At 41.2% G+C, this 22,572-nt stretch overlaps 1 protein-coding gene across 4 annotated transcripts in view; it reads left to right on the forward strand.

The window, feature by feature from the left end:
• klhl13 (kelch-like family member 13) overlaps positions 1 to 22,572 on the forward strand; it is a 215,369-nt gene that overhangs the window by 139,049 nt on the left and 53,748 nt on the right. For all 4 annotated transcript variants that reach the window (XM_043704362.2, XM_087992242.1, XM_043704361.2 and 1 more), the window contains one exon: positions 14,536 to 14,677. In XM_043704362.2, coding sequence (XP_043560297.2) covers positions 14,536 to 14,677 — 142 coding nt within the window. The remainder of the gene's footprint in view (positions 1 to 14,535; positions 14,678 to 22,572) is intronic.

Here is a 22,572-nt window from a genome sequence, read left to right on the forward strand (position 1 = left end):
CAAATCCATAAAAATCCCAGGCTTTTCCTTTACATTTGAAGAAATTATTAGCTTCCATTCTTACTGAATGAACCCAAGATTTGTGATTTACTGACTTCTTCCACTGTATCCAAATTTCAGAGTTAATACTGACATGAGCTATAGTTTACATAAAGTAAACAAAATCTAGTTTAAAGTGAATAAATCATTTAATTGCAAGGCTGCAGATTCTATACTTACTCTGAAATTTGAGCACAAAACTTGAGGATAACTCACTGGTGACATATTGCTGTACTATTTGAGCTGCCCTCTTTTTGGTGAAATGTTAAATTGAGGCCCGTCATTCTGTTTTGGAGGAGGTAAACGATATCCTGACACTACTCAAGGTAGAGCCAGACAATTCTCATAACTAATACTTATCCCTCAGTCAACACCACAAAAACAGATTTCAAACATTATTGTTTGTTGGATGTTGTTCTGTGCTGATTGGCTGTGACACTTCCAGCATTTCATGAGTTACTGCACTTCAAAAGTGCTTTATTAGCTGTAGAGCACTTTGAGATGTCTGGAGTTTGTGAAAACCTCGATGTTAGTGAAAGTCTTTCTTTATTCGTTGTTTGTTGCAATACAGTTAGAGTTTAATTTCAGTGGCCGCACGTTCTGTGTCTTCAGGAATATTATTCCAGCTCCCTATTCACTCTACTGGTACTGGAACTAGTGATTATTTTTATTGTCAAGAAAACATATTTATCAGGGAAGATTAAGATGTAGATGACGATCATTGACATAAGTGAGATAAAACATGCATTCTTCGCCTGAATTATCCTGTAGCTTTCCAGGTACGATCACTATGGAATCTGAAGGACTGTTTACCAGAAAGGGCACACCTACATTGCAATTCTCATATAGTTGAACAGAATGTGTATGCTGTTCTCCACTTCTGTCCAAATGCAGTTTGATGTACATTGTCAGAGTTTCCTAATAAATAATAACTTTATCTATTAGCTTGTTGTTAACAGGACTGTGTATTTCATATGTGAAGATAAGAGCAAAGATTGAATCACTGATTATGCTTTGTGCTTTGGAATTAGATACACACATAATTACGGTTTCTTTCTTTTGGATAGCTTAAGTTTGGAAGTTTTGACCTGTGTGAAGAATAGAGAGTCTGTATTCTATTTACATTACACACCCGTGAGCTTGTCTTGCTTGCTACTGATAAGTTAAGTAAAAGTAAAGTTCTACAGATGCTGTAGTCTGAAATAGGCACAAACTGATGGAGAGACTCAGCAGCTCTGGTAGCATCCACAGGCTACAGAAGCTGCCAGACTTGTTGAGCTTCTCCTGCATTTTTTGTTTTTATTTCTGTATACTTGAAACTGGTAATACTTATTCATTCATGGATGTGAATGTCTCAGGTTGGGCCAGCGCTTATTGCCATTCCCTAATTATCCATTGGACAGTTAAGAGTCTGAAGTCACATGTAGGTCAGACTGGGTAAGGGCAGCAGATTTCCTTTCTGAAAGTAATGAACAGGAAAGGTTTTACTGCATTCAGCAGTGATTACATGGTTTCCTTTAGGCTAATGTTTTTTTTATTCCAGATTTCTTTTATTGAACTCAGATTTCACCTTCTGCCCTGGTAAGATTTGAATCATTTTATCTTATGTAATTGAAAAGTGGAGTAGAGTTAACAATTCTGGTGATTAGCATGTGGAATTGCGCAATAAGTAAACACAATATTTTGGTATTTGCAGTTGTTCTTATCAGTCAGACTTGTAAAAAATCATGAAAGAGAAATTCCAAGATAGCAATCTATTCTGCCCTGATGCCTGTATGAAAAGGGTGAAAGTGAGTAAAGTAACTTGTGCTGACATCGATATTGGTAAAGCTGTCATACTTGTATGATATAAAGGTCTTTGTACATGTTCTTCTGTGTCTGTATGAGTGTCTGATTTTGCGAAGGCTAAACTCACATGAAGAACATGAACACTGTGCAATTCATGTTTGACATTGAGAACTATTTTTTAATGGAGCAGCACTCTAGAATGTGGGGTATGTACTGATAGTGCACTGTTTCATTCGTTACTGATTTTACTGTGGATGTGAAACTACGGCTGGTAGTCCAGTGACCATTCTGGAGTGATAACCTGCAGGTACAAACTGGAAAATTCACAGCTATGATAGGGAGAAACATTACTGAATTCACCAATCCAACGTTGAACAATGTCTGGGTGAATTGAATATCTCCAAAGATAGAATCAACAGTGAATTCACCACTTTATGCTGAGAACTACCTGTGTGAACTCACCAGCACTGCGATGAGAAACATTTGTAAGCACTTACTGACCACGCAATAAGAACTGTTAGGATGAATTTACTGACCCACCACCTGCAACAGGTATTTCATGCCCCATCATGCCCCAGGCTTTGAATTAATTAATTCTGTCCCATCCTTTAAGGTTCTGCATTGGACAGCACTGTGCCTTCTGTGTAGATGCCTTCTTTGTCAAACCTATAATGCTGATCCTTGATTAAGATTCCAGATCATCATAGAATTTCTACAGTGTGGAAGCAGACCATTCAACTCATCGAGTCCACACCGACCCTCCAAAAAGCATTCCACCCAGACCCAACCCTGTCCCACTCTCTCCCTATAACCCTCCATTTCCCATGGCTAACCCACCTAGCCTATACATCCCTGGACATTATGGGGCAATTTAGCATGACCAGCCCACCTAATCTGCACATCTTTGAACTGTGGGAGGAAACTGGAGGAAACCCATGCAGACACTGGGAGAATGAGCAAACTCCACACAGACAGTCGCCCGAGGCTGGAATCAAACCTGGGCCCCTCGTGCTGTGAGGCAGCAGTGCTAACCACTGAGCCACCGTGCTGCCCATTTGTAAGGAAATAGCTTGATGAAGATATACTCAACTGTGATGAATTGTTCAACGTCTATGATATCCTGATAGTTATGGCAATTGCAAAGTTGGCAGAGAACTAGCACTATTTGCGGTTGGATAACAGACAGATGGGTTGTGAGTGATAAGCACCATGATTACTTTCAGCCTTACAAGTAACAATGTCAGCGTCAACAATTTGTGTGAATTCTGTGTAGGTAGGCCATACCCCATTGTAAAGACAGACTGCAGATTAATTGGTTAAACAATTGGCAGAGTCATTTTCAATTTGGAATTGATGAATTCCTGCAAGACAACAACCTGAATGTGGTCAGCTGCAGGATTTCCTGCACTGACACTTGGAGATTTGTTGCATGAGCTTGTTGATAATGTCAAAGCTACCAGTTGTTAGGATTAGATTTTGTGCCACAGCAGAATAATAGGAGGCCATGCTGTCTGTTGTGTCTCTAGTTCTCCAAAAGACGTCTTTAATTGCTGTGACTTTTTCATTTTCTCCCCATAGCTTGGCATATTTTCTTTTTCAAACAAATCACTATGTACCATTGTGATTCATCTCTCTGGTAAGTGAAATGTAATCATCAGTGTTCCTGCTATTGTTGCAAATATTATCTTAAGACCAGCAATGTCTGTCTTTCTATCTCTCTCTCTCTCTTTCTCTCTCTCGACCTGCTAGAATAGCCCACAAAACTGCTATTTCTGAAGATTCATATTAACATTTTCGAAAACACAAACTGCTGATTTGATTGCATCTTGACACAGTGCCTCAATGTACAACGTCGTGGGGGTTGAAATCACAGCTCAGCACAAAAAATATTCTATTCTACATTGTGCTGAGCCCCCTCACTGAGTAACCTGAAACAGTTCTTCTTTGCTGCCTTCGAACACACTGGAAGATTTGCTGTCTCAAACTCAAGGTTGGAAAGCAACTTGGAACTGTCCACTTTCTGGAACAAAGTATGGGTATGTGCACAAGATGATGAACCAATGATCACTTTAGTCCTATGATATAACTCCTTGAAGAAAACATTCAATATTTTGGCCTCAACCACTTACTGTGGCAGAGAATTCCACAGATTCACCACTCTATTGTTGAAAAAATTTCTCCTCATCTCAGCCAAAACTGACCTATTCTGCATCCTTAGACTGTAACTCCTGGTCCTGTACTCCCTGGTTATCGGCAACATTTTTCCTGCATTTACCCTATCTGGTCCAACTAGAATTTTACAGGTTTCTATGAGATCCCCTCTAATTCTTGTAAACTTCTGTGGATATAGTCCTAATTGATGCAATCTCTCTTGTACATCAATCCTATTATACCAAGACACAGTCTGGCAAGCCTTTGTTTCACTCCTACATAGCCAGAACTCTCGCCTTCAGATAAGGAGACTAAAACTGCCATCAGTTCTCCAGAAATTGTCTTACTAAAGCACAGTTTAATTGCTAAAATGTATTGTTGCTCCTGTATTTCATGATGAAGGCGAACATGCCATTTGTTGCCTTCACCAGCTGCTGCACCTGCATGCTTCCTTTCTGTGACAGGTGTACCAGAACACCCAGGTCCTGTCATTTTCCCCATTACCTTTTCAGATGATCTGCTTTTTGCTACCAAAGTGGGTAACCTCTTATTTACCTATATAATACTTCATCTGCCTTGCATTTTCCCACTCACTCAGCTTCTCCAAATCAAACTGAAGTATCTCTGCACCCTTCTCATAGCTCACCCCCCACTCAGCTTTGTGTCTTTTGTAAACTTTCATTTGGTTTCGTCATCTAAATCATTAAATCATATTGTGAATAGCTGGGGTCCAAGCGCTGATCCGTGTGGTACCCCACTAGTCATTGCCTGCCACTTGGAAAAGACCCATTTATTCCTACTCTTTGGTTTCTATCTGTCAACCAGTTTTCTGTCTATGTAAATGCACTCTTCCCAATCCCAAGTATTTTAATTTTATATACTGCTCTCAAGTGGGACCTTATTGAAAGTCTTCTGAAATTCAAAGTGAACCATATTCACTTGTTCTTCCTTATCAACTCTACCAGTTACATTCTCTCAAAATTCCAGTAGGTTTGTCAAGCGTGATTTCTCTTTTGGAAATTCATGCTGATTCTGTCCAATCCTGTCACTGTTTTGCAAATGCTGTGCTATTAAAAGGTTAGATCTAAAAGTCATATAATAGATATTCTTCAAAGCCCTGGGCAATTGAATAATAATAGATTTGTCATTCAGAGACATCGCCATAGCAGTCAGACGGTTGATCATTGATCAATTCATTCAGATTGCTGTGTCTTCTATATGTGCTCAATTAGATTTCTAATCAAATGTTACCAAATGTGTTAATATGCTAAATATATTAATTTATCCTATGCACCATATCAACTAAAACAGCATTATCTTGTGGAGCATTGATCAAGTTCTCTTCCCCGGGGGAGCTGACCACACATTCTGTGCTTTTCATGCTGTAATAGCATCATCTATAAATTGACTTTAAAGCCAATGAAAATATAACTATTCAAAATAGAAATAGAAATAGAAATTGCCAGAAAAGCTCAGCACGTCTGGCAGTATCTGTCGAGAGAAATCAGAGTTAACGTTCAGGATCAAGTGACTCTTCCTCGAAATAGATATTGGGAATAGCAAGGTGAGAATTGGGACAAGAAATTAAAAATCTTACAAAGCTCACACAATAGTGAAAGGATTAAAGGTAAACGGATAGGTGGCATTCAGGAGAGTTAGCACGGAAACAAATGGGAATCTGGCAGATGGTGGAGCAGTCCTTTGGTCAGAAAAGTGTGTGTAAATGGTGGACAGCAATGCAAAAGAAAAAATACATAGAACTGGTATGATTAACCCATCAATGATCAGAGATTTGTTAAATATGTAATTACTTGTAGTATAAATTGTGATTTACTGTAATGGATATTTTGAACTCATGCCAGCAATTTAAAATGTTGGTAACTCTTGATTCACTCCACAAATAAAACTACCAAAATAAAATCTGTCGGATCTTATTTGCATGCGATGTAAGACAATAGAACCATTAATGTTTTTGCTGAACCATATTGCACAGCCACTAGTTTAGTAACAGATTTTCCCCTTCTTTTGAAAGATCTGCTTTTATTTAACAACCAACAAGTGCATTCATATAGTGCCTGTAACATTGTCATAACATAGCTCAAGTCCTCAGAATACTTCAAAGGATTGATTATCAGGTAAAGCTTAAAAACTATCTCGGACCAAGTATTATAAGTTATGAGGGCAGGTGAGCGTAGGTGGCATCTTCATAAAAGAAAGGGAAATCAGGAAGGAATTTCCAGAGTTTAGAGTCTCGGCAACTGATTCCCATCTATCAGCAGCTGAATGATGAATGTCAGGGATGCAAGGATGGTTGGCGAATTTGACAAAGATGAGAAGGTAGGCTATCGGAGAATTTGGAAACGAGAGCATGAATTTTAAAGTTGAGGCATCTCATTAAGTTTTGTTGATGTCCTACTTTGAAGCACTGTCAATTATTAATAGCTTTTTTAGGTACTTAACAGGATACTGAACAAACTTTTAAGATGTTTTTGAAGATGTTGACTGTGGACCAGTTTGGCAGGATGCTGGGAAAATTAGTGAACTTCTACAATCAAGGTGGTGGATTATTCTTCCAGAATAAGCAGATAAAATCTTTGCTTAATCTCTCATTATCTGACATTACAACGTTTTCCTCGCACTAAAGTCAAAGGGCTCAAGTCTTAATCTGGTCAAGTTTGTTCTTAATATTTGGACACCTAATACAACTATGTTGTGTGACTTGAACCTGGAGCTCTGGCTTGAACCTGAAGTCGAGCATTTGACTACATTTGTAAAGCATGATGGGATTGTTGACAAAATTTCGTGCAATTTGCAATTTGTGCTAAATCATGCTAAAGTGCTGACTGCTGCAGGAGCAAGCTGGATAAGCGTAAGTATGACCATTAGCAAGTAAAACCACAAACTCAAAATACCCGGTGGCTGCAATCTCAGCAGACCTCACCTGCATGAGGAATGACATTCTGTCTGAAGTCTGAAGGACTGTTTACGTAATTGAAACTGTGTGCTTTGCTATAATCCAAAGATACAAAAGGGCTGTTAAATCTCTGTAATTGGGGAGACAGCGGGTCAAGATAAGAATTTAAGGTTAAAAGCAGGTTGCCTCTCCCAAAATATTTTGTTTAATAAACTCTGATTTGACCTGCTGCTAAATCTGATTCTCGAGTAATTTTTCTCTAAAACTAACCTTAACCATTTCTCAATGAGGAGTATTGTTTATTTCTAAGTATCACGAGAGCATGCACATTGACACACTCAATTGACAATGCATTTGCAATTTTAGCATCATGCCATTTTAACCAGAGTCTGAGGGAATAAAACCATCCTGATCTCAAGAATGTGATCCACGACACTTGTCTAGGAGTCAGAATTCATACCTTCAAGCCTCTCTTTGGAGGCTTAAACTCTGTTATTCAGCCTTGACTCTTCAGTGCAGCACCCCCTCTGTGTTGCACTTCTATCTTTTCATTCTGGTAAAATGTCAAAGTGCAACCTTACCTGCTCTGTCAAGTGAATGTAAAAAGTTCTATTTTAAGAAGTTGAGTTAGTTACCTGGCCGGTATTTGCCCTCTACTGACATTATTCAAACACATCTTCCTATTGTTGCCATTCATGGGATCTCACTGTGTGTAAATTGATTGCCACATTTCTCCATACTACAACAGTGTCCAAACACTTCATGAAGCATTATTAATGTTCAGCTGATTGTTAATGATCTCTAGTCCTGATTCGCATCTCTCCCTCAACTGCAAGCATCACTGCTAGTTGTGGGACCTTGCTGTGTACAAAATATTGCCCTAACAACAACCATCCAAAGTGATGGAATAATATGCTCCTAATAGTTCATGTTCCTTTGTTTTCTTGCTACAGTGGAAATATTCCCTGTATTTCCCCTTCCTGAAACTGTCATCCTTGGCATCATCCTAGTGAATATGTACTCTGAAATATTGTCCAAAATTTTATGGGATGCTTTAACTGTGGTATGCTCTGTCCTTTGATACAATCTCATAGATTAATAACCTGAACAAAATGCATTTCTGTAATCTTTAACATTTCTGTAATCTGTTAACCCAAATTTAACATAAATAAGCACACATTAATGGCGAAATGATATTACAATAGAAACTATGAAGTTCACTTCCGGCAGTGCACCAGAGATAATTTTCTTAAATGTTTTTGCATTGATCCTAGCACATTGGCTCAGTGGTTAGCACTGCTGCCTCAAAGTGCCAGGGACACTGGTTCAATTCCAGCCTATGGCAACTGATTGGAGTTTGCACATTCTCCCTGTGTCTGTGTGGATTTCTTCTGGGTATTGTAGTTTCCTCCTACAAGCCAAAATTTGCACGTTAGATGAATTGGCCATGCTAAATTGCCCATAGTGTTTCGGGATCTGTAGGTTAATTGCATTAGTCAGGGGAAATATAGAGTAATAGGGTAGGGGAATGGGTCTGGGCGGGTTACTCTTCGGAAGGTCAGTGTGGACTTGCTGGGCCAAATGGCCTGTTTCTAAACTGTAGGGATTCTATGTCTTCTGTGTAAATGTGGCGTCACGTACAGTCTCAGTCTTCCAAAAATTACCTCCATTTCATCAGCTCTTGAGTCACTTTCACTGGCAGTTTTAATTCATCAAAGTTCCCTGAATGTGATTAATACCAATGAGGCATACTTCAATCTCTCTTGTATAGGTTCATTCTTAATGACATAGATTATTAGAGACTGTTTTCAGCTGACCAATCAACAACAACCCTGGTTGACAGTCTGGTCATGTGAACACTCAGTTCTTTAACACGCCTAACCTCTGACATGACTTTTTAAGATTCAGGGTCTTTTATCTGCTGCCCACCTATGGTTTGACTTTTGCAGTATCCCAACCCTTATCACTTCTATGAACCTGAAACTCCAACTACAACATTCTTTCATGTAACTAGCTTAGTTTAGTTCCATTTTTGCTTAAGGGTATACAGTATCTTAAAAAGACAAGCTTCTTGGAAGTTGCAGTTCATCTCGCAACACAAATTTACCAGTGCATTAATGATACTGTTTACAAGGCATGGGAGTTATATACAGCATGCAAAAGATTGTGTTATATTTGCTGTTGTGCTTGTGTATTTAGGGGTTTGAACAATGGAAGGTTTAAATCTATGGTGGTATCAAATAAAAGCCTTCACAGAGAAATGGCTGAAGCTTCATTTGATAAGCCAGGATTCAGAATTTAATGTGCACGATTTATTCTAAGGGTTGTGGAAAATTCCAGCTTTGCATATTTCGTCCATGTTGGGAATCTTGATTCTTGTTCCCAGAGTGCATTCTGGGAAGTTTGACCTTAGTGTCATCCCCTCAAAACGTTTCAACAATCAAGCTAGACTTTATTCACAAAGTTTTGTCATATTTTCAGGAAAATGTAAGAAAAACTTTCAGTTCAAAGACTAAATTGTCCAGAAATCTTCAATTCATTGCCGTTGCCACAGAGGGCAAGCTGACTGTGCTGATGTAATCCCATCTAGAACACATTGTATGAAGGAACATATGGTTCAGAGCACTTGGAAACTGTTTGTGAGTAAACTAATTTCCATCAATTCACTGCTGAGGCAGTGTCACAGCTGTGAGTGGATATCAGAATATCAAAAGGTATAATCAGATTGTTCATTTGTAATTCAAATAGGCCCTGCCTCATGCCTTTCATTCCTTCTGCTGCTCCGACTGTCGTTTTCAGTTGTTTCTTTAATTTGTTTGTTTATTTTTTCAAAAAATGTAACACAAAAATGCATGAAGAGGGAATGAAGTTCAAGCTGTGCTGATTTCAGGATTTTGCATCATACTAGCAATTAGTTATACACAAAACTTCGCCATGTGTCAAAACAGTTGTTAAACCTTATCTGTACTTCATTTAAAACTCCTGTTATTATAAAAAGCAATTTGCATGAACGCAACACAGTTTCAGTTTAAGTATGTGATGCACGATTTTGATGTGCAACAGGCAATTACAGTTACCATATTGCCCAGAAGATCCCACTGCTACCATTGGGTGAGTTGGCTGCAGAGATCTATTTTACCTATAAATGATTCAAGATTCCGGGGAGAGCTGGCAACCTCTGTTAATTAGATCTGCACAAGTGATGGTTGACGGAAGAATGTTCACCAGGATCTGCCCACTCTATTACCATTAAAATAAAATAAAGAACTCTGGATGCTGGAAATCTGAAACAAAAACAACAAGTACTGGAAAAAGCCAGCAGGTCCTGCAGCATCTATGAAGAAAGTTGAACATTAACCCTAGTTTCATCCCCACAGTTGCTGCCAGACCTGCAGAGTTTGTTTTTGTCTCTATTACCACACAACTTTCTTTCGTTCTACATGAATCAGCAGACCAGGCAGCCAAGATTATTATTATTTAACTCATTTAAAGAACATGGCAAATGACATTGCAGCACTTCCTTCGTACACCGCTGTTTATCATTCTTTTACAGCTGTTTTTGAAATCCTGCAGTGGGGCTTGAATTCTCCTTATCCTGATTGGAAAGTAACAGTGTGTTCCAGTGGCCATTTGCAGATGCATGATTTCTATGTTCCTTGTTGTTTGCATTTACAATTAGAATAACTGCATTGGTCCCTTGAGTTCAAAAGGCATAATGCTTTGAAAATTGAAGTGGCCATAGATATATCATCATTAAAAAAAATTGGTCAACTGCATTGAGTTTTACAGCAATTGCACAGTGCCTTTAATATGATAAAGTCATCCCGAGGCGCTGCAAATAATACATTTATTTAACCCAAGTTTCATTACCTTGTGGAATTTTGAACACACGTGGTAAGAAAGATATTAATGTTTGTTTTTGCCAACATATGCAAATGAAGAGAAATTTGAAATACTGGGAATATTTCCACTGCAGCAATACATGCCAAGCAGAGATTTAATGTAGGTTTTTAATTTAGAATTGTCCCTGATAGAAATTTGTTAACACAGAGTTGTTAATACAGGGAATGCTTTGCTATAGGGAGGGTTTGAGCTGAAGATAAATATTAGAAGGGGAGACAGATATCGGTCTGCAGGGGAAGTGAGAGAATTGGGTTTGGATTATTCAGGCTCAGAGCTAACACAGCAGGATTGAGTCAACTAGTCTCTTTCTGGGCTATAAACATCATTCTCTATCCCTTCAGATGAGAATAGCTACCTTTTATCTCCTTATCTATTGTCCAGATTGCTGATCACTTACGTGATAATTTTATATATTGCGATATAATGAAACAAATCCATAGAAAGCAGACTTCAGTTCCATTGGTATTGCAAAACGTGTGTCAAATACTTGTTCAAAATTAAGGAACTGAGACAGACTTAATGCTGCACCTGTCTGATTTTTACTTTCATTCCTAAATGTGTGTGGAAACTGGATGCTAATTACCATCATGTGGTCAATATGAATTCAAAATAATGGGAAGGAGAAAGAAAATGGAGCATTTTTAAATTTGTATGCACATGAATTAAAAAGGAAGAATACAAGCTAAAATTCTATTTTATTCTATTTATGGTTTATGACCCACTTTAACAATGGATTAAGTTCCTCACTTGGACTTTACTTCAAGTGTCAGCCTTTATTTGCTGAAGGAGTGCTGGTAGTGTCAACACATCAATTGTTAAATTAAAAACAGAGAACGCTAGAGAAACTACAGCAGGACTGGCAAAATCCAGAAATTCTCTTGTTTTTATTTCTGATTCCTGGTTGATTCCTGGCATCTGTGCTATCTTGCTTTTATGAAGTTAAAAGTCACGCAACACCAGGTTATAGTCCAACAGGTTTAATTGGAGGCACACTAGCTTTCGGAGCGACGCTCCTTCATCAAGTGATAGTTGCTCCGAAAGCTAGTGCTTCCAATTAAACCTGTTGGACTATAACCTGGTGTTGTGTGATTTTTAACTTTGTACACCCCAGTCCAACACCGGCATCTCCAAATCATTGCTTTTATAAAATTGCTAACCTGTTGACTTGTTTAGATAGTTGTAAAAGACCCTTTGCACTATTCAGAGCAAAGCAGGGAAGTTCGCCTGGCTGCTCTGCTTATTACTTCTCATCAAGACCTGGGTCCAAGGAGCAAATTAGGCATTTTATATTCCTGGCTACAAAATATTTGGGGAAATACTGGGAGCAGAGAGAGAGAGTAAAGGCATGGCTGACAATAGTAACAAAATTAATGACTGTAACAATGGAAAGGAATGATGAATTTGAGAGAACTTATTTTGTTAGATTTAAGGAACAATCCAAGGAGCTACAATGATTTTGTTGTAGCTACAAATAGTGGAAATGAAGGAGAGGATGAACTCTGCAGACAGGAATTGTAAAAATGTGGTTTTGGGATGAACTTTGCAGACAGGAATTGTAAAAATGTGGTTTTGGGAGGTACCGGTGTTGGACTACAGTGGGCAAAGTCAGAAATAACATGACACCAAGTTATAGATCAACAGGTTTATTAGAAATCACAAGCTTTTGGTGCATAACCCCTTTGTCAGGTGAAGTGAGAGTGAGGCACGCAGACGCTGAATTTATAGGCAGAGAGATCAGAGAATTGGTGTGAGTAGAGTGTCAAATAATAAGTCTGCAGGTGGCCAACAATGTTAGAGGGTCTGAGCAAAGTGTCAAGAGCTGAATAACAAGCAAAGGGATGACTTACAATCCAATTGTATGAGGCAGAAATAATTACAAAAGAAAAGGTGGTGCTGGAGACAAACCAATTGACTGGAAAACATGGAATAAAAACAGAAGCTATTGGAAAAGCCCAGCAGGTCTAGCTGCATCTGTGAAAAAAACCCAGAGGAAGGGTCACCCAAACATTTTGAAGGATGCCTGGGATACAGTGCTCAACTCATCGATCACCAGTTCTGACATGCCACAGTGAAAAATCGCAACAACCTCACAAGACAGACTCAGGATATGACTAATAGAGTACCCTTCGTTGTTCAGTATTTCCCTGGAGTGGACAGACTGCTCCATGTTCTTCACAGCCTTCAACTTTCTGACTTTGGGAAAAAAATGAAACCTGCTCTCTTACCTGGTCTGGCCTGCATATAATTCTAGATTGCAGCGATACAGTCATAACTGCTGTTTGAAATGGCCAAGCAAGCACCTTAATCAAACCGCTACTGAATAGTCAAGCAAGAGTTAAACTTGGTACTCCACCCAGCATCAACCAGGCCTTGGAAATAACAAAGGCACAGCCTAACATTCAACCCCGTAAAATCTTCCTTTCTGATGTCTGGCGATTTCTCCTGAAATTGAGAACAGTGTCCAACAGATGTGACTAGCAGCAACTTGCTGCAGTCACATTTACTGAATCAGACCCTAGCATTAATGTCTCATAACTCCATAACCCCCCTTGCTTATGTCCTGCCCCACTGACAGGAGAACCCAGCAGAGGTGACAGTACAGTGGATATGAGAGACAGGAAGTTGCCTTGGGAAACTTCAATAGACTCCATGAAGCCTCATGACCCTGGTAGTCATGCTTTTGAAACCTAATTAACTGCAAAAATGAAACAGGATAAACCTAAGTGAAACAAATGCAGATATTTTAGTTCAGGACTTGATTGATGAGATGGTCAAATCTTGAGCTGTAAATTAGATGTTTCTGACTTTAAAATTACAGTTTCTCTGTGACGAGCACAAAAAGCTTCCACTTATGAAGTGCAAGGGATTTTCTCGATGTATTTTTGTTACTTTTTCCTCAAAGCTCCTTCCAGAATAAGCAAATTTTGTGCATTTGACAGTTATACTTCGTGCTAATAAGCTGTTCCTGCATTGCATTCTTACGATAGTTACTCTACTAGCACGTGGTTTCATTCTTGCATTGGGGTGTTACTGTCTGAAAGTGTGAAAACTGAAGAGCATTTTAAACACTCCAGCCGTCCAACCTGATAACGCCATGTGGTCTTGTGGAGAGAGCGGCTGTGGATCTGAAATCCTAATGTTCACTTCTTTCTCATCATCTGTGTAGCAATGTCTGTGGAATCAAGCTATGTCTGTCATTGGAATGTAAGGGCAAAGTTGCTAGCATTCAAGAAACTTCTTAATGTTATGTATTTAAGGTCAGTCTGCTGGATAGACTATGCGTGGTATTCGTGTGCTGCACTAATCCAAGCAGACTGTATAGATCCTGACATTTAAAGAGGGTGGTAATAGCAAACCCACCCAGTGGCGAGACTCAATTTGATTGCGCGACCAACGTTTACAGTAATGGTTTAAAGTAACATTTTATATGAAGAGAATTACAACTAAGGTGCAATAGCATCTGTGCAGCTGCTTCATCAATAATATTGAAGTGCTAAACTGTTGAAAGGGTGGCTCCCTCGACTTTAGTCTGGTGCATAGCAGGACCCAAGATGGAGGGGGTTTCATTAAGGCTCAATGACCCTGGCTTCGATTTGTGGTGGGGGTCTCTGTACTCTAGTTGGTGTGGCTGAGCCAGGGACAGCCACTGGTAACCTGATTTCTGTCTTTGCCCTTGGTGTACAGCACTGCTTTCATTTGGCTTTGAAGTTTACTAATTTCTCCTTTTGCAATTTCTGCAGATCATTGGTTGAAGAGGACGATCCTCATCTGAAAGTATCCTTGGCAAGTGGCGACATGGGTGTTGCGACCCACTTACAGTCTTCAAAGACCGGCAACACTCGCTTCTTCACGAGCAACACCCACAGTTCTGCAGTGTTACAGGTATGCACTTTGTTCATTGTTCACATCAATCTCTGGCTAAGAGTTTCCATTCAGTATTTACTCACCCTCCAGAGGCAGAATTTGTTCATCACTACTCATCTGCTTGAAATGAGGTAACACATTCTCTGCTTAACTAGATTTGAATTGCAAAGGGCATGCAAGTGTTACATAATTGTCCATGAGATCATTCAAAGCAATTCCAATTTAAAATAATGACAATGTATTATGTAATTTTGCATAATGAAACCTTGTTTCAGATGGATGTTGTCATGAGTGCCTTATCAAGTTGTGAAACTCTGAAGCATTCATAAACGAGCATTTGCTGTTTTTGCTGCATCATGATCTAAAGTACAGTTTAGACTTTAATGAAGGTGCTGGACCTTGTTGATTCTTGAAAACCACTAAAACTTGCAAATGAGCCTGCTAGTCCAACTTGTATAGTTCAGGTGGATCGGCACTGTGACCAGTACATTCTTTTTATATATTGCTGTGTTTTCCCTCCGGGAGGTCAGGACCGTATGTGACGACAAGCTTGTTTGTTCTTATTGGTTTGTGCCCTGTAATATTTTATTCTTCTTCTCAGTAATACGAGTTACATCTGTGGGATGACTAAGAACTCAAGAGAATATGTTTAATTTCAGGCAGAAATAATATCTGAGCTTTCCCAGAATCTTATTGTTTATTAAAAGGCATAAGCAATATTGCAAGATGTAGTGACATCATCGGCACAGCCACCTGTGTATGCGGAGAATGCTCGTTTTTTATTGGAAAACTAATTTGCAGGGTTTCAATGGTATGATCGCAGTAAATTGTAATACTGCTTCAGGCAGTCAGGTTTGAATTAGGATAACTTTGCCTTTCTATTCCAACATAATCCCTGTATCTGATCGTGACAGGACGAAAAGCAATTCATGTTCCTAACATTATTTTCTTTCTCTGTACATAGAAGCAAGTATATCTTGTACTTTAAATTTTGTGCATCCAAACTGATGTATTTTACAGTGTCGTGTTGCTGTGATGGGGCACCCAGGTTACCTGAACCAGATATATAATTGGGCAACTATGTTTTTTAGAAACAAGGTACATAGTTTTTGGCATTGTCCAACAACACGGTTTGTATATTATAGTTAATTTTTCACCAGCAGACAAGCAAAAATGTCTGTTTATAGAACTAGTGACTGTTCATGATGTCAAGGCAGTATTTGACCATGTATGGCATCAACAACTTGAAGTCAATATGGCTTTGTGGGGGGAGCCTCTCTAGAAATGGGAATGATATTTTGCACACATTAAGGTCATTATGGTTGTTGGTCATCGCAACTGAAAGATATCACCACATGAGTTTCTTCACTCAATCACTTTCAGTTGATGCATCAAGGTCTTTCTTAGCACCACTGGGGGTTTGAAGTGGCGATATTTGCTGCTGACTACTCCATGTTCTGTTCATTCACAATTTCTCAGGTACACAAGCAATTAGAGTCCAAATGATTAAGGCCTTGACCATGTTTAGTTTGGGCTGGGATTTAACAGGAGAAAGTGAGGACTGCAGATGCTGGCGATCAGAGCTGAAAATCAGAGCTGAGTCCTGAAGAAGGGCTTATGCCCGAAACGTCGATTCTCCTGTTCCCTGGATGCTGCCTGACCTGCTGCGCTTTTCCAGCAACACATTTTCAGCTGGGATTTAACAAGTAACATTTGCACCACAAAAGTACCAGGCAGTAGTAATCACCTGCAAGAAAATGTTTCGACATTTTGATCCCTGACCATCAACATCCTGATGATTAACATTGACCAGAAATCCAACTAGACCAGCCACCTAAGTGCTTTGATCACAATAGCAAATCAAATGCTGGGTGCTTTTTTTCATAAATGACTCACCTCCTGTCTCCCAAAGTCTGTTCGCCAACTGTGACACGTGTCAGGACTGATTAGAATACTCTTCACTTGCCAAAGTAAATGAAGCTCCCAGCCACATTCGTACACAGCTCATCATCATCCAGGATAAAGCAGCCCACTTGATTGATGTCCCCTTCACCACTGGCACACTGGCTGCAGTGTGTACCATTTAAAAATATATCTCAGCAATTCCTTAAGGCTTGTTTGACAGCATCATCCAGACTTAGGAACTCTATCATGTACAAGACTGAGATAACAAGCCCAAGGTTCCACTGCACCTACAGGTTCTCCTACAAACCGTTCATTATCATAACTCGGAAATAGATGACTGTTCTTTCAGTTCACCCAGTCAATATACTTGAACTCCTCAACAAGCAATTGTGAGAGTAGGAACCTTTGTGCAGGGGAGGTCTTGTCTCACAAATTTGATTGAACATTTTGAGGAAGTGAAGAAGATGATTGGTGAGGTTAGGGCATTAAGTGTTGTCTACAAGGACTTTAGTAAAGCATTTCACAAGATTCCTCATGATAGGCTGCTCTAGAAGATGTCACATGGGACCCATGATGAGTTAGATACAAAATTGGCTTGGTAATAGAAGGCAGAGGATAGTTGCAGAGGGGTCTTTACTGACTGGAGGTCTGAGACCAGTGAAGGTTCACAAGGAACACTGCTAGGACCTAAATATATATGTGGTTTGGATGAAAATGCAGCTGGTCTGATTAGTAAGTTAACAGATAACCTGAAAACTGCTGGAGTTGTAGATGGTGAAGAAAGTTATCAAAGGACACAGTAGGATACAAGAATTGGAAAGTTGGGCAGGGAAATGGCAGATGGAGTTTAATCCAGACATGTGATGCAATTTGGGAGGTCAAATACAAGAGCAAAGTACTATATACAATAAATGGCAGGACCCTTAGGAGCATTGTTAAGCAGAGGGATCTTTGGGTGCAAATTCATACTTCTCTGAAAGTGGCAACACCAGTGGATAAGGTGGGGTTTTTTTAATTTCAAAAATATTTTATTCATAATTCATAAAATATTTTGATGGTCTGTACAGTTGGTCATGCCATACACACATTCCATTTCTTTGCAGACAGAGATCAGAATTTATCATTTGTATATACAGGTCTGTATGTTTATCAATCATATATCCATATATTTAGCTGAGGCATCAGCAGAGCCCAAATGACTGAGTGGGCCCCCCTGTTCTTCTTTAGGCAGGCAGATGTTACACGGTGGTCTTTCCCCACCGCGCCTTGGCAGCAGCTGCCCCAAGCTTCAGCGCGTCCCTCAACACGTAGTCCTGGACCTTGGAATGTGCCAGTCCGCAACACTCAGGCGGGGTCAACTCCTTCAGCTGGAAGATCAACAGGTTTCGGACCACCCAGACAGCATCCTTCACCGAGTTGATGATCCTCCAGGCACAGTTGATGTTCGTCTCGGTGTGCGTCCCGGGGAACAGAGCGTAGAGCACGGAGTCCCGCGTCACGGCGCTGCTCGAGACGAACCTCGATAAACACCACTGCATTCCTCTCCAGAATTCTTCTGCGTAGGCACAGTCCAGAAGGAGGTGTGTGACAGTCTCGTTTCCCCCCCCCCCCCCGCAGCCTCTTCGAGGGCAGCGTGCGGTGCGGCTGAGAGTCCGGGCGTGCATAAAGGATCTCACAGGCAGAGCCCTTCTCACCACCAGCCAATCCATGTCTTGGTGCTTGTTGGAAAGTTCTGGCGATGAGGCATTCTGCCAAATGACTTTGACAGTCTGCTCAGGGAACCGCTCGATAGGATCCGCCCTCTCCATTTCCCGAAGGGTCTCAAGGACACTACGTGCTGACCACTTCCTGATGGACTTGTGGTCAAAGGTGTTTTTTTTCATAAACTTCCTCACGAAGGACAGGTGATACAGAACGGTCCAACTACTCGGAGCGTTCCGCGGCAGCGAGGCCAGGCCCATCCTTCGCAACACCAGGGACAGCTAGAACCTCAGTACGTAGTGACACTTGGTGTTTGCATACCGGGGATCCACGCACAGCTTGATGCAGCCACACACAAAGATGGCCATCAGGGTGAGGGTGGAATTGGGTGTATTTTTTCCCCCGTTGCCCAGATCTTTATACATCGAGTCCCTTCGGACCCAGTCCATCTTTGACCTCCATATAAACTGGAAGATGGCCCGGGTGACTGCAGCGGCACATGTTCTGGGAATAGGCCACATCTGTGCAACGTGTAACAGCAATGAAAGTGCGTCACACCTGATGACCAGGTTTTTTCCCGCGATGGAGAGCGACTGTAGCTTCCATCTGCCCAGTTTCTGCCTCACTTTGCTGATACGCTCCTCCCAAGACTTGGCGCACGCCCCAGCCTCCCGCCGAACCAAATACCCAGCACCTTCAGGTGGTCGGACCTGACAGTGAAGGGGATTGAGGATTGGTCGGCCCAGTTCCCGAAGAGCATGGCCTCGCTCTTGCCTTGGTTTACCTTGGCCCCCAAGGCCCGTTCGAACTGGTCACATATGCACATCAGTCTGTGCACGGACAGCGGATCCGAGCAGAAAACGGCGACGTCATCCATGTGCAGGGAGGCCTTAACCTGCAGACCCCCGCTGCCAGGAATAGTCACCCCTCTCAGGCTCGCATCTTTCCTGATGGACTCGGCAAATGGCTCTATGCAGCACACAAACAAGGCAGGAGAGAGAGGGCAGCCCTTCCTGACTTCAGATCTGACTGGGAAGCTGTCTGATTCACACCCATTGATTGAGACTGCACTGACAATGTTGGTGTAGAGCAGTCTGATCCAATTGCAGATTCCCTCCCCAAAGCCCATTTTGGAGAGAACATCTCTCATATACATATGTGATATCCGGTGAAAGGCTTTCTCCTGGTCCAGGCTGATGAGGCAGGTGTCCAACCCTTGTCCTGCACGTAGACGATCGTATCCCTGAGGAGTGCGAGACTCTCGGCGATCTTCCTGCCCGGCACAGCACAGGTTCGGTCAGGGTGAATCGCCAACCCCAGAGCAGACCTGACCCAGTTGGCGGTGACCTTTGACAAAATTTTGTAATCCACATTCAATAGTGAGATTGGTCTCCAATTTCTGAGTTCCTCCCTCTCCCCCTTCCGCTTGTAGATGAGGGTGATGATGCCTTTCCTCATGGATTCACTCATGGTACCTGCCAGAAGCATACTGACATACACCTCCAGCAGGTCCTGGCCAATCAAGTCCCATAGAGCGGAATAGAGCCCCACCGGTAAGCCGTCATTTCCGGGAGTTTTATTCTTTTCAAAGGACTCGAGGGCCTTGGTCAGCTCATCCAGAGATAGCGGCTGGTCCAGCCTCTCCCGTGCTCTGTCATCTAAGACCTCCGTGATAGAGGACAGGAACGACTGGGAGGCCGCGCTGTCGGTTAGCTTCGCGTCATACAGACTGGCATAGAAGGATTTGCTGATCCTCATGACGTCAGCCTGAGATGACGTTATCGAGCCATCTTCTTCCTTCAGGCTGCTGAGCACGGAGTTCTCTTTGTGCACCTTCTGGAAGTAGAAACGTGAGCATGACTCGTCCTGCTCCACCGAGTGGACCCTGGACCGGAGGATTATCTTGGAGGCCTCCAAGGCAAAGAGAGAGGCTTGCTGGCCCTTCACCTCCTTGAGGTCCTTCGTGACATCGACCCCCATCGTCTGCAGCAGGAGCAGGTTCTGCATACTTTCCTGGAGCTGGGACAGTTTTCCCCGCCTCCCTCTCACCTCCTGAACACCTTTGAGGATGAAGAACCTCTTGATGTTCCCTTTTACTGTTTCCCCACCAGTCCGCTGGGGCTTCACAGTTCTCCAACCTGCGTAGTCCCTCTTGAGCTCCTCAATGTTTCCCGGGGTCAACAGCTTTGTGTTCAGCTTCCACGTTCCCTTACCAGCCCGCTGCTGGTAGGTGACAGTCGGCCAACAGGAGGCAGTGGTCAGAGAAGAACACCGGCTTGACGTCGGTGGATCTGACCGAGAGCATTCGGGACACAAACAGGTAATCTATCCTTGAGTGGATAAGGTGGTGCCATAGCCTTCATGGGTTGGGGCATTGAATATAAAAGATGGTCTGTCATGTTGCAGCAGTGTTAGACCTTAGTTAGGGCACATTTGGAATATTGTGTGCAGTTCTGGTAGCCACGATAGGAAGCATGTGGAGGCCTAAGAGAGGCTCCAAAGAGGATCTCCAGAAAGTTGCCTGAATTAGAGTTGTTAGCTATAAGGAGAGGTTAGGTGAACTTGGATCGTTTTCACTAGAACATCAGCGACTGAGGGGGCGACCTGATAGAAGTAGATAAAATTCAAAGGCATTGATAGGGTGCATAGCCAGTGCCTTTTTCTAATGGCAAATACAAAACGACATGAGTTGAAGGTGAGAAAGGGCAAGTTTGTTGTTTGTTGGAGCTTGGTGAGCACCAATTAACTGCCACGTTCCCTGCATTACAACAGTGATATACTTCAAAAGTACTTAATTGGCTGAAAAGTGCTTTGAAATAACTAGTGGTCGAAAGGTGCTTTTTAAAATACAAGTCTTTTTTTGGCACATATCACATGAATACCTTGGCTGATTTACTCTTCTTGACCAATTTTCAAAAGGAACAATTAGAATCCTCCTCAAAAATATCTTTTTGTTAATTTTATGCAAGCATCAGTGGCATTTCTGTTCCAATTTATGAACATATTATAATGTTCAGGCTCTCTAAATCATGAGTATTAACCACCTAATCTTATAGGTTACCAGTACTGACTTTTTCTGAAGCCCCTGGTGAAAACATACTGTGATCAAAGCAAAGCCACAGTAACGAGGGGAAAGTTTTGTTTAAATATAGCCACAGAATAAATGTGTTGTAAAGTTACAGTGGCACCTGATGTTCACACTGTCCAAGATCAGAGTGACAAATCTTTGAACAAATTCAGGAACAGTTTGGCTTGTGGCACCAGTAAGATGTTGAGGGGGTTTGGCATTGCTGGCAGACCAGTAAGACCAGGATGTGAAGATTCCTGCTGGATGTTAAAAGTGTAGGTGATGGTACCCAATTTTTCAGAGACCCACAGAGAGGATTGTATACGTATGTGCTGCACATGTAAGAGATTTAAAAGACTTAAATATAGGATAAAAGTCCAGGCTGAAAATGGTGTGCCCCTGTAAGACTTGGAACAGTTTGTCACTCAGTTCGCAGTTTATCTTCCATGAGGATATAGGGGTAATTGGACCAGAATGTTTCATGCAGCCACTCAAGCTTGTGATAATAAGATCGTGGCTGATTAGAGTTCAAGTGTTTATTGCTTAGGTCTTTGAACAGCAACCATTCAATGTCCATTATCTCTGGGGTAAAAAATTTCCAAGATCTGCAGTCCTGTAAGTGAAGAAAGTTCTCCACATCTCAATCCAAAGTGGCTGTCCTCTTACCTTGAAGTGCTGCCAAACTCTAAAATTTCCACCCAGGAAAGTTCCTGTCTAGTGCATTTCTCCATTGATAACGGATTTGTTGATAATTGAAATGTGTATTTCGATATTAATCATTGCAAAGCTATTGTTATAATTTTTAATCCAAATTACCTTGATTAATTTTCCCCTCAAGCCTATATAATTGACTTGAATGTCAATATTCCATTTTCAGATTCCCCTACAACACCATGAAAAGCAATTTCATATTTTTCACAGAGGATCACTGAGTTTGGTAGTAATTCTGCCTAATATAGCTGCTTCCCTCATTGGTTTCATTGCATGTTATTCTGGGAACCACTCAATGGATAACCTATTAAAACTGTTTTTTCCATGTTTGGTTTATCTCTATGTAGATTGAAGCCACCACTCCATTCCTCCTTCAAAATGCATTGCCTCTTTCACAAGTTACTCTTATTTGTTGATTAGTATTCTGGCCAACTTGGTATAGTTGCTGTAATAGAAACACAACCTGCTGGAAATATTCAGCTGGTCTGGCATCATGGGTGGAGAGAGAAATGGATCAGGTTCTAATGAA

The sequence above is a fragment of the Chiloscyllium plagiosum genome, unplaced genomic scaffold (assembly GCF_037043375.1).
Source record: "Chiloscyllium plagiosum isolate Xiang-an unplaced genomic scaffold, Cpla_swu_hap1 HiC_scaffold_11, whole genome shotgun sequence".
In the NCBI taxonomy this organism is placed as follows: domain Eukaryota; kingdom Metazoa; phylum Chordata; class Chondrichthyes; order Orectolobiformes; family Hemiscylliidae; genus Chiloscyllium; species Chiloscyllium plagiosum.